General features: G+C 37.5%; 2 protein-coding genes across 2 annotated transcripts; one reads left to right on the top strand and one right to left on the bottom strand.

Moving 5' to 3' along the window:
* Positions 1 to 5,238: 5,238 nt before the first annotated feature.
* Cbr-lip-1 lies at positions 5,239 to 6,690 on the top strand (the record flags this gene model as incomplete). Its single annotated transcript, XM_002632984.2, is given in 8 exon segments — positions 5,239 to 5,375; positions 5,448 to 5,532; positions 5,581 to 5,849; positions 5,899 to 6,021; positions 6,078 to 6,192; positions 6,195 to 6,322; positions 6,370 to 6,496; positions 6,544 to 6,690. Coding segments are annotated over 8 exon segments (1,131 nt in total).
* A 2,016-nt stretch (positions 6,691 to 8,706) lies between these two features.
* CBG05705 lies at positions 8,707 to 10,931 on the bottom strand (the record flags this gene model as incomplete). The annotated part of the gene is made up of 10 exons (XM_002632985.2): positions 8,707 to 8,764; positions 8,815 to 8,900; positions 9,378 to 9,452; positions 9,500 to 9,604; positions 9,654 to 9,747; positions 9,932 to 10,113; positions 10,165 to 10,354; positions 10,403 to 10,608; positions 10,671 to 10,832; positions 10,878 to 10,931. 10 exons carry the CDS (start codon positions 10,929 to 10,931, stop codon positions 8,707 to 8,709), a joined length of 1,212 nt encoding a protein of 403 aa, XP_002633031.2.
* Between the last annotated feature and the right edge of the window lie 986 nt (positions 10,932 to 11,917).

Genomic DNA, 11,917 nt, shown 5'->3' with positions numbered 1-11,917 from the left:
TTAGAGGTTTTACGGTAACTGTTAAAATATTGGTGATATTACAAAAACATTTTATCAGTTGACTGAGTTTTGTTATCTCTTACGGAATTTGAGATAATTGAGCTTAAAGATAACGGTTTTCGTGGGCTTCTATTAAAGTAAGTACGGTAGGTTAAATTGTGTCAACTCGAATTTTGACAAAATTTTCGAAAAATCTTTTTTTTGGAGAATCAATTAGAGTCGAAGTATGTTTTTTTAGTATTAGCCTTTTTGTATTTTTAGCTAGAATGAAAAATTACTTACAGCTACGTTTGGTCTTTGATGACTTAGAAAACACCAACTTTTTCTTTATGTCTGGAGTATTAATGTGTTCACGAGGTATTATTGTCTTATTGATCCCTCCAACTTGGTCAATGAAACCAAAAGAAACAGCTGAAGTTCAAATATTATTCTCAGAAAAATTGTGTTGACCATGTGCAACACAAAACTGTACACATCAATTCGACCCAATCTATGAAGACTGCGACAGCTGAAGGCAAGATAATAAATTGTAGAAAAAAGATCAAAAGAGGAGGAGCAAAGCGACTAGAGAATAGCATAGACAGAACAAGTGCAAAGTGCAAAACTTACACATAAAACTCTTTTTAATCCTATCTCTTTGCTTCTCTATGCTTCTCCACTTTCATTTTGTCTTTCGAAAAGATTCTCCCCTTTATTCAAAAAAGAAAAGCGACATGACTTTAAGAGAGAGAGATGGAAAGAGTGAGAGAGAGAAATATGGAAAGAGAGAGCTCGTAGCTCATCGAGCACTTTTTCTCTGCTCACTATCTGGTCTCTTTATTTCACATGCTATTCCCATCCTCCCACGCACCTCCATCCACCCTCTTTCTCTCACTTTTTTCATTTTCTTCTTCCTTTCCAACGTCCTTCTCTGGCGTTTTGAAGAAAGACGATTTTTGTCATTTTCTCTGGCACTCTCCTAATTTTTAATTATATTTTCAAACCATCTGAATATGGGTAAAAGTGTCTGCGTAACCGGAATAGTTTGCCCTATAATGTCTTTTTGAGTTTTCAGTTCGATTTGTTGCATTTTATAGTTCACGAGACCTCTCAATGAATGACCCCTCAAAGTCTCTTTCTCTCTATATCTCTAATTTTTCTTTTCACCTTGAGGACTCACGGCTCACGGAGCACGAGCTAAATGCTAAAAAGTCTACTTCAGCTACTTACTCTTTTTTTTATCGGCAACTTACTTATATAAAATTTTAAATAAAATTTCCAAATTTTATAAATTTAAATTTGTATTTTTCGTTTGTATCAATACAAAAAATATTCAGCGAAATTTTGTATTTTTCTGACATGCACTATCTCAATTGTATCTAGGGTTTTTGATATTCAGGAAATTCTGAATTTAATCGCTTCTCGAGAAATTATTACATTTTTTTTACTCGCGGACTTTTCTGGGTCACTTAATTCCACTCCTATTTGATTCTCGGAATAAAACAATATATAGAATTTTCCATTCATATGAGTTTTCTAAAGGGTTCTCATGTTATAATATAACAAGTAGTGATTTTCAAAAGTTTTAATTTTGGGAAAAATATTCAGTGTTAATATTTCTGTTATATTTGTTGAAAAAAACGTTGCTCCCAAAAACTTAACGGTCCATCTTTTGGGAGATTCAAAAGATTCACGTGGCTCACAAAAATTTTTGAAATTTCAGTACTTTGATGTGAAAATTAAAACTTTTGAAATTCACTACTTGTTATATAATCACTTCTATATTCTCATATGATTCTATTTATATATCGTCTAGTTGACTTTGACGTTTATGAGCCAATAACTCAGTCGAACATGTGTATTTTTTTTTGAGTTTTTCTGTCATTTTCAGAGCCACCAGAAATCGATCTAAAAATTCTGTAAAAAATCCCTCTTTTAATTTTCCGATGATTTTTAATCCAATTCAATTCATGCAAATCTGCTCTGTCCGGAACATTATTCCGAATGACTACATTTCCACTAGTTTTCATTTTCTATTTTTTCCCATTCACTCTCCAGACTTTAGTTTTTTTTTCAAATCGTGTGAATCGAATTCATTTTAGAAGCTTCACACTCCTGCCATAAGTAGCCCAAAAATAGAATGAATCGTTTATTTTTTGAAAGAAAAAATAGAAGAAAAATAATGAAATCTGTAAGATGCGGTTATTTTTCGACTACTTTTGAAATCGGAGAATCAGATTTTAATGAAAGAAGAAGCAGGAAACGGAAAGACGATATCCATTTCGACCACCACCACCATCCAACTGATTTTCGAATGAATCTTGTCTATTCATATTCCTTGAGCTTTTTTTGAACTGATTGCTATGCTTTTCAAATTTTGAAGCCGTATTTCCTTTAATAGAAGTCCACCCAAACCGTCAACTTTAAGCTCAATTGTTTTGATTCCTGTGAAAGATATCAAAAAGTTGTCAATTAACAAATTACTGAACAAAATAACATGATTTTTTCAATCTACATCTTTTGATACCTTGCTCAGGAATAGAGATAATTGTCCTCAAACCTGACATTACAGTCTTTACGGTACCTAATTATCTTAGTTTCTGTTGAAGTTATCATGATCTTTTTCAACTGACACAAAAATTTTCTGGTCTATAAGGGAAATATATTTTTTCGGTCTGTCCCCCAGTTCCTCCTCTTGAAAGCTTTCCCCAATCCCACACATTCAAAAGTTGCTCAAAGATCTCAAATCCCATTCCATTGGGACCTTCATTTCTTGCAAAACATGGTGGATGGGGGTGGTCCTTCTTCCTTCCGTCCATCGAGCTAATAATAGTGTTTGGAGCTCTTCTTTGTTACTCCGAAAGTCTAAAACTACGTCAAAACTTTTTCGCTGTCGTTGTCCTACTACTATTTTTAGACTGTTTCTCCCTCTTCCACTCTTTTCCTTTTTTGGCGTCACAACGAATTAATGAATTTATTGAAGCAAAAACGCGGCGCCACTTCTGAGAGCAACAGAGGGCGTAGAAGGACAGAAGTAGCAGGAAAAAAAGCAAAAAAAGTATAAAAGGTGTGCTTTTGGGTGGAAAGAATGGTAGAGAGCACCTGAGTTTTTTTGGATGGACATTTTTACTATCTTTGAACATTTTCTGCCAATTTTAAAATACCTTAAAACCTGTAATAGAAGAGCCCCCACACTGTCAATTTTGAGCTCAATGATCTCTGTTTCTGTGAGACATATCGAAAAGTGATAAACTGATAAAATATTTTTGATACTATGATGAACTGTTTTTCAGTTTATTACTTTTTTATATCTTTTACAGTAATCGAGATGAATAAACTCAAAGTTGATGGTTTGGGGGAGTCGTTCTATTAGAGTGATCACTCGAGTGATTAGGATATCTGCAATGTTTTAATTAACTGTTTTGCTGGAATTTTTACATTTTTTTAGTTGGAAGAAAAACAATTAAAATCACTCGAAACAATACAAATGGGCTTTTTTGGAAATCTATTGATCCGTATTCAAAATTTGCTTTCAAGAACTTTCAAGCTCTGAAAATACAAAACCCAACAAAACTCAACCTGAGGAAAAGCAAAACACAAGAGAGGGTGTATTTGTAGACGAATCGTGGGAAAATCACCCAAAAAACCTCATACTTCGAGTGTTCTCTCACCACACCACCTCCGCGTTTTGTCCTCTACAACTTCCACACTTTTTTCTCTATTTCTCCCCACCAAAAATAGTAAGGAAAAGTGGGAAAAAACATGAAGAAGGAAGGTCACTTCCTTTTTTATATCTATCTCATTCTCATATTTTCCTTCTCTGACTCTCTTCTTAGACTACTATCTTCCTCCCTCATCAATCACCTGATTTCCGATCACCGCCATGTCTTTTGACGCCCGCCCTGACTGATTTTTTTTTCGTTGTCTATTTTTTGTTAGTTTTTTTTTCTGGAATCAAAGAGAGGGAAGAGTTTCAGTTCTTTTCCCGAGGCGTGTTTTTTGGTGATTAGTGATTAGATGGTTGAGAAAGGAGACATTTCGTGCATTTGGAAGATCAGAATTTAGTATTTCTGAAAATTGAACAAACATAAGCTGAATGCGTGGGAAAGAAAACAAAATTGGGTCTGGAAAATTTTCGAAAATAAATTTTATTTACTGTTCGGAAATAACTCGGTATTTTGAAAGGTGTGGGGGAGGATGGGACATCGGAAGCCATATAATTTTCAGAATGAGTTTTTAAAAAACGTTTTTAAGCCAACCGATCGTGTACAAAACTGTCTTCTCCTTGTTAATCGTGGAGCTGCAATCACATGTTTCATTTGAATACCCAGTTTTCAGGCCACCGAAAGAACATGTTTCATAAAATACGCATTCTTCAAATTCTGTCCTTCTTCTTCCGCAGACGTATTCATACTTCCGTAGGATCCACCAACCCCATTCATTATTTTCTTTCCTTTTTTCGAAAATATTTCTAATCACTGATGAAAACTATGACCGTTTTCGTGGGAGCCCTGCGCCCACAGATAACTGCCGATTTCGAAAGAAAAGGCATATTCTTTTATTTTTCTCCCACCTCGATTTTCTTTTGATGAGCCGATGATGACGAAACAAGGATTATCCCCCTCACAGCTTCTTCTTCCCCGTAGATCGCATTGAGCTGTTCTTAAGAAGGATTTTCGATTTTAGTCGGCCGACGCGCATGAGTTGTGCTCAAAAACATGAAGTTTGATGAATTCTTTTGTTGGGTAGTCATTACTTTTCTGAATTTTCGATTGCTCTGGTATGATAAATACTGATTTTTTGAAGTTTCCGTTTTTTATTTACAAATAGGCAAAACTGTTATTTTTTTTCCTTTTTGAATTGTTTCTTTTTTCGATTCGTTTTCGAAAAAAAAAATACAGTCAACCATTTTTCCTTCAGAATCCGTTGTCATGCGCCTTTAAATTTCTACCGTATCTGTGATGCCGCCAACGCGCTAAAACCTTCATCTGAACACTGACTTTTCTGGCAAAATGTTCACATTTTCTCAAGTTTTTCGCTCGAATCGGAGACGAAAAGATTTTTGGCTTTTCTCCCAATTTCCCGCTACCGCCGCCGTCGCCCCCACAACAAGAAAATTTTTATGCTTTCATAAAACACTCCTCCGTAAAAATTCTCTCTTTTTATCCAATTTCCGTACATTCTTGCATATATTTTAAATCGTCTGTACCTAATGTTCTCTTCAGTGTTTCCTCTCAATTTTATATATTTTCTTTTCAGATGACAACACATTTACCTAGCACATCCCAGAATGGCGACGAGATATCTGCTGAGCAATTCAACAGGATATTCCACGAGCGTAGCGTCATCGTGTTGGATTGCAGATCGAATGGAGATTCCGTGAAGAAAGCCAATCGGTAAGAGACACTTTTTTTCAAATATTTACCTTCATGAACCATTCAACAATCCCGTTGTAGTTTCTTTTGCAGTCTACGCCTGCCAGCTCTCCTTCAACGTCGTCTAATGGGAGGCTCCATGCGGCTCGCAACAGTACCCGATCTAAAGGAATTAAATGTAAGAATACTGAAAATCTAAATCTAATTCCATAGCGAACATTTTCAGAATCCTCCTGATCAGTGTCCTGAAGTACTTCTCATACCCGGTGATACCGAGCAAGATGAGCAGTTATCGACGGCGTTGGCTCGAAATCTGAAGTCCAACGATTACCGTCATTTCGTGCTGGGCGAGTCCGTCAACTCGCTCCTCTCGCAGTTCCCTTCCCTTCGCGATATGGCAGATGAGAATTGGAACACTACGTTTCAAATGAATTCAATGCCTGGACAAGGAGTGGGTCAACAACAAGTATCAGGGGGACCGCTACTCAATTTAAAGTAAGAGTTTGAAAAATAAAAATACACTTTTAAAACAATTTCTTTGCAGTCAACTTCGATTAGAAGGCGAAGATCAAGGTGGGAAACAACGAGCTGAGTTCCCAGTGAAGTTAACCAGTTTCCTCTATCTTGGTAACGCTGAGACAGCTAAAAATCGAGATATTCTTAATAAGTAAGAAGATTTTCGTGTTAATCACTGACTCTGATCACAGTTTAATTTCCTTTCAGGCACTCTATATCGCACGTCATAAATGTCACATCAAATCTTCCGAATACGTTTGAAGACGATCCAAATATGAGATATTTGAGAATATCAGCCGATGACAATGCTTCGCACAACTTAACTTCTTCCCAGAAGCCATATCATTTATAGAAGACGCTCGCCGTAATGGTTCGGCTTGTCTTGTACATTGTCTAGCTGGAATTTCAAGAAGTGTAACGATATGCCTGGCATATCTTATGAAAACAGAGATGTGAGTGTGGGAATTTCGAAGGGTGCATTTTGTAACGGTTTTTTCAGGTGTACCCTCGACTCAGCATACGAATGGGTCCAAAAAAGAAATGCCAGTATTGCACCGAACTTCCATTTCATGGGACAGCTCACCGACTATGAGAAGATGTTGGGATTGAATAGCAATCGAGTTGGGGTTAGTTTTAAGTTTGAATTGAAACTAAATAGAACCCTATATTCTAGACATATCCCTCTTCTGCTCCTCGCTCTCCATCGTGCGCCATCGAAGCAGCGACAGCTTCTCAAGTCGGAGGTCTCCTAACACCGCCACCAACCAGTTGCTCGGCTTCTCCACAATCGAGTAATCACTCAGCCAAGTCATTTCACTAGGGGGATCACCCAACACCAACCTCTCTGTTTATAACAGTTTTTACCATGTTTTTTGTTTCTCTGTCTCATTATTCCCTGCAGCTAGATGTACAAAGTAAGAGAATCAATCCCACTAAATATGATTTCCTAGTTGTCATACAAATGTGATCCTCTCCAATATTTTTTGGTAGATAAATTTCATGTTCCATGACTGTTTCTCCCAAAATTTCTTCCTCTTGTGAAATGACTCCTGATGCCTGTTTTACCGATCCAATAATTTTAAACCACTTTCAAAACGTGTCTCTTCTTCCCCTTTTATAATAGTTTCCCCCCATCCATGCATAACTTTTTCCCAAATCTGTATCTTATTGTTCCCCCCCCCCCCGTTTGATGGGTGTCCTCATAATATAGAATCTCTACGAGCACCACTCTCTCCCTTCCACACCTCTCAACCCAACAATTTCCAAATAGAAACATCGCAACACCTTTTATTGCCATGACACATTACTTTTTTCGCGATTCACGCACTCAAAAAGCATGCACCATTTCTTGCTCTCTCCTCACTCTGAACTTTTACTGATCACGGTCCACAAATTCCATTTCTAGATGTTATTTTTTTCATTCACTACTTCTCTCATCAGAATCATAGGACCGTTTTTCATTGATTGTGAATTTTCTTCTTTCGACGTCCCCTTAGTAGAAATCACCCCCCTAAAGCATGAACATAAAAAAAAGTAATTCCTCACAATACAGTTTTCAAAGCTTTATACATCACGAAGGAACAATTTCAGAGAAAAAATTTAAAAGATACGAAAATGTAGTTTGAATCGAAGGGAATTGGAAACCTGTTACAACAACAAAGAAACAAAAGGGGAAATTTTCCGGAGGGAAGATGATTAGGGAAAAAGGTTCGATGCATAGGGAGTGCGGTAGGTATGTGTGGAATGAAATGGATTTCGTTGTGAGACCCAAAAAGAGATCAAAGATAGAAATGTACACGGAATGAAGGAAGCGTTGTTGGGGAATGAATGATTGGGAGCTACTCGGGAAGACTAAAGAAAATGAAGAGACCCAAAGAAAATAGAGATCTAAAAGGAGAATGATTACTGTAGAGTGGAGAAAATAATCACAGATTAATTAACGAATTGGGGTGGTTGAGATAAGTTCAGATCATCGGGGGCTTGACATTTTTTGATGCCTAGTGAACAGGTTAAATTGAGGCTTCTATTTCGATCGGTCGAAAATCGGCGACCGCAGACCGACCGCCGTCCGATTTCGTGCATTTGTGCGTCAACATGCCAAAGAGTATTTGCGTACGCAACGTTTTGTGATTCACGAAATCAAAATATACGTCATGCTTCTTAAAATAAAATGCTGCGTACGCAAACACTCTCTGGCATGTTGAAGCGCACGAATTCGGTCGGATGTTGGTCGGCGGTCGGCTAAATTTCCCGACCGAACAGAATCCTTAGGGTTCTATAATTTTTGAGTGGTTTGTTTTGGAAAAAAACCGAAAAACTTCAATATGGAAGAATACTGATTGTGAATGATAAAGGAATATTCAATTTAGGGAAAAGTGGAATTTCTATTAATAAGACAATCTCTTTCGTCCTAATTTTTAGGCAAAACATGAGAAGTAAGACTGGACTAGTTCTCAAAGAACTATCTGGTTGAGATTTGTAGTCAAGAATGAGAATGGTTCAAAGAAGGGTGCTTTTGGTTACTGTGAAGTCGTGACAAGACCACAAAAACAGACCGGAAGGATAATAGAGATTGTGTGAGTAAAAAAGAGAAAATAAAAATTACCAGTCAAAGTTACAAGTAAACAGGGAAACACTTGGGTAGACAATCAGGTGTGAGACGTGGGAAGGGTTACGGTAGTCTTAATTCATATTGAGTGCTCCACCGGTATTCAGAAATGAGGGGCTCAAAATAGATAAAATTACCGTAACACAATACAAAACAGGAGAAGATAAGTTTGGGTAAAAAAAGTGATACGCAGACTTCCAATGGTAACTGAAAGACGAACATTGATTCTCACTCGACTTGAGTCAAACAGCTGCTCTGTCTCTGGATGTCATCGCGATCACGGAATCTGAAAGATTCAAACTTCCCGCTAAGCTGATTATTAGAAGATTACTGTACCTTGTAAGCCGGTAAGCTTGACTTTTAATTGATTGCGCACTAGAGACACCACTGAATTTCTTTTTTGCGCCGCAGCACACGTCGAACTGAAACAGTTTACGGTTATCGGCTTGTTGTAAGTTTGCTCTATTGAAGACTCGATCTCACTGAAGCATACTTGCAAAACTTCTAAATATAAACTGAAAAGGCAAATAAAACTCACAAACCTTCATGCTCAAAAAACATAAGATAATAAATGAAAAGAGCCAAAAAAAACCAAAAAGCAAACTTTGGTGGTGGGTGGTGATATGGTGTGATAATTGACACTCGAAGTGATATTTGAATATTTGTGATGAATCGTAAAAAAATAAAAATAAGATGAAGAAGTAGAAGAAGCTGGCTAACAATATTACTGTAAATATGAAGTGGCAGAAACAAAATCGAATCGAGAAATCAGAACCGAAAGGTAGAAGAGAAGCTTTTAATATCACACACCTCACCACCCACCTGTCTACATTTTGGGTTTCCTTTTTGGCAGGTCCACCAACACCAACAGGACCAGTACAATCAAATCCACAACTTACTCGTCCACGAATCATCTCTTTGAGACGACGACGGAAGTAGACAGATGACATGCAGAAGAGAACAAAGTTGGCAACCTGAATAGAAATATTTTGGAAGACATTTCCAAAAACCAAAAGTAAACCTTTCCAGTAATTAACCAGGAGCTAGCCATTGGAATCGCATAGACCTTGACCCAATCTGGATGAAGATTGAAGAGTTCGAGAACGAATGGAAGGACCGACGGAATCTGAAAAAAATCTTCTAGAATCCATAAATGTTCAGAATTAAAGTCTTACGTGGGTGACAAAGTAGCAGCAAATAATGGCCAAAACGGTGAAGGTGACTTTAATATCTCTCTTTTGGCGAATCTCGAGGTCCGAATATTTGCGACTGAAATTTCTGGAATATTCGAATTAATAAATCCCCCAAAGACACTATAATTATTATTTCTAAACTGATTTTTGCACTAGTTGTTTTCTCAAAACCACAAAACTTATAAATATCATTGTCTGGTGTTTTGTGAAAAAGAACAAATCAAAGGAAGTGTGACCGGAGTTTTTGAGTATGAACTGACTTTGATTGCTCATCCTTGGTCTCGGCTGAACGGAAATTGAAGTATTCAGACTTGCGAAGCATGTAGACAATGAGCATATTGAAGATAAAGATTCCGATTGTTGGGATGACGACTCCAAAGACGACTTGAAGTACTTTGAAGATGTTGATCATCTTCTTGACCCATGTTGGAACGTCGACCAACTGAAAAAAAAACATCAATGAAGGAGTTCAATCATTAGAACTATAGCTCACATTGTCAACGTTTACCGGTGATCCATACAACTTGGTACCATTTCGAATCATTGCATATCCGTATTTATACTCGATTGTGTGGAAGAAAGTGAGGAAAAATGAGCCAAGTACAATTGAGAAAATGAGAAAGAAAACCCGAGAAGTGCGCCAATGATAACGAAAATGGATTGGCGATCTGATTCCCATGTATCTAAAAATGGATAGATTTTGAATTAATTAAAAATCAAAAATTATGTACCTCTCAACAGAAACTCCTAAGATAAGCCAACTTGTGATGCAAGAGCAGAAGTTGGCAAGGAATATTGTCCAGGTGGCAGATTTGAAGATGAACGTTCTGAACCAATCCGACATATAAACTGGGTACCAAACACCAAGAGATCCAGGTAACATTGTGAATAAAAGGATAATGTCACAGATAGCCATTGCCGAGAGAAGAATGTTTGCCTGGAAACAAAATTGAAAATTAAAAAAAAAGATTACAGGAAATTTGATCTATTATAACTCACCTCATTTCTCATATTTCTACTGAGCAGCACACACAAATTGAGTACATTTCCGATGACTCCAAAACAGAATTGAAACGGGAAAACGTATTTGTTGAGTGTCACATAAAGACCAGGCGGAACCAGTGTCAGTAGTGCAGAATCGTCTCCATCGTGGTCCCGTCTCTGAAAAATTGTGCATTTTTCAAACACCTTCTCAGCCAAACTTACAAATTTCTCAACCCATTTGGTGACATCAGCATTGAGGAATTCCTCGCTTTGCATCCTGAAAGAATGTAGTGCTAGTTTTATTTTAAGTTTCTTATTTTTCTATTTCTATTTCGGTCAACTGGGGACTCCCAATTTTTCTATTTTTGGAGTCTGACTTTGGTTCTCGGCCGGTAATTGAAAACCTTTTTGGTCTTCCGGTAAACCAGGAGTACTACCCGTTGTGACGTATACATATTGTTATTTTGTGTTTCAGAGAACATTCATGACCTGCAAAAATTACCATTCGTGTTTTGGGATCAACGTTGCGTTGAACTCATTGTCCATGAAATACTGACAAATGTTGGGTATGAGATCGCATGTGGCACGCACATATGCCGATGCAATGGGCTCCATTGACCTAGATTCTAACCAGGTTAGAAGACGTCAGACTCAGAAATACTTTGGATTCAGATGAAAGAAAAATTAGAGAATAAGGAAGAGGAGGAAGGAAGGAAGAAGCGAGTAATAAAGTAATAGGTCAGGAGTTTTATGTTTTTTTTTTTCTGTTGTTTTTTTTTTCTTTCTCCGTAGTTTCAGATCGTGTCGTCGTTGCGCATGCGCTGAAAATCGAAACCCGCAGAAATCGGAGAAGACGGTGAGTAGTAGTAGATGTTGAAAGACGACGGGGACCGGTGAATGACCGACAACGACGTCAAATCAGTAGACGAGAAGTGAGAAGAGAAGGAAATGAAAAATGAGGAGGAGCCAATTAGAAGAGAAGAAGAAACGCTAGAAGGAGCCGTTTCGGTAAACAAATGGCGTCGATCTGGGGCGATGGCCCCAAGAGAGGTGCTCGGTTACTAAGGAATCAGGTGTGGATGGATACGAATTTGGAGAGAAATATAGATTTGTTATTTATGGGGACAACAGCATTTTGTATATAGAGAACTTTTGAGTGTCTAGAATGAAAAATAGGTGAGCCCATGGGACGTACTAACGGAATACTACAGTAGTATACACTGGTATGATACGGGTGATAATGACCGGTTGAAACAAAAATA

The sequence above is a fragment of the Caenorhabditis briggsae genome (assembly GCF_000004555.2).
Source record: "Caenorhabditis briggsae complete genome, chrIV, whole genome shotgun sequence".
In the NCBI taxonomy this organism is placed as follows: Eukaryota; Metazoa; Nematoda; class Chromadorea; order Rhabditida; family Rhabditidae; genus Caenorhabditis; species Caenorhabditis briggsae.
The sequence above is the reverse complement of the archived record's forward strand: the minus strand, read 5'-3'. Positions and strand labels throughout refer to the sequence as shown.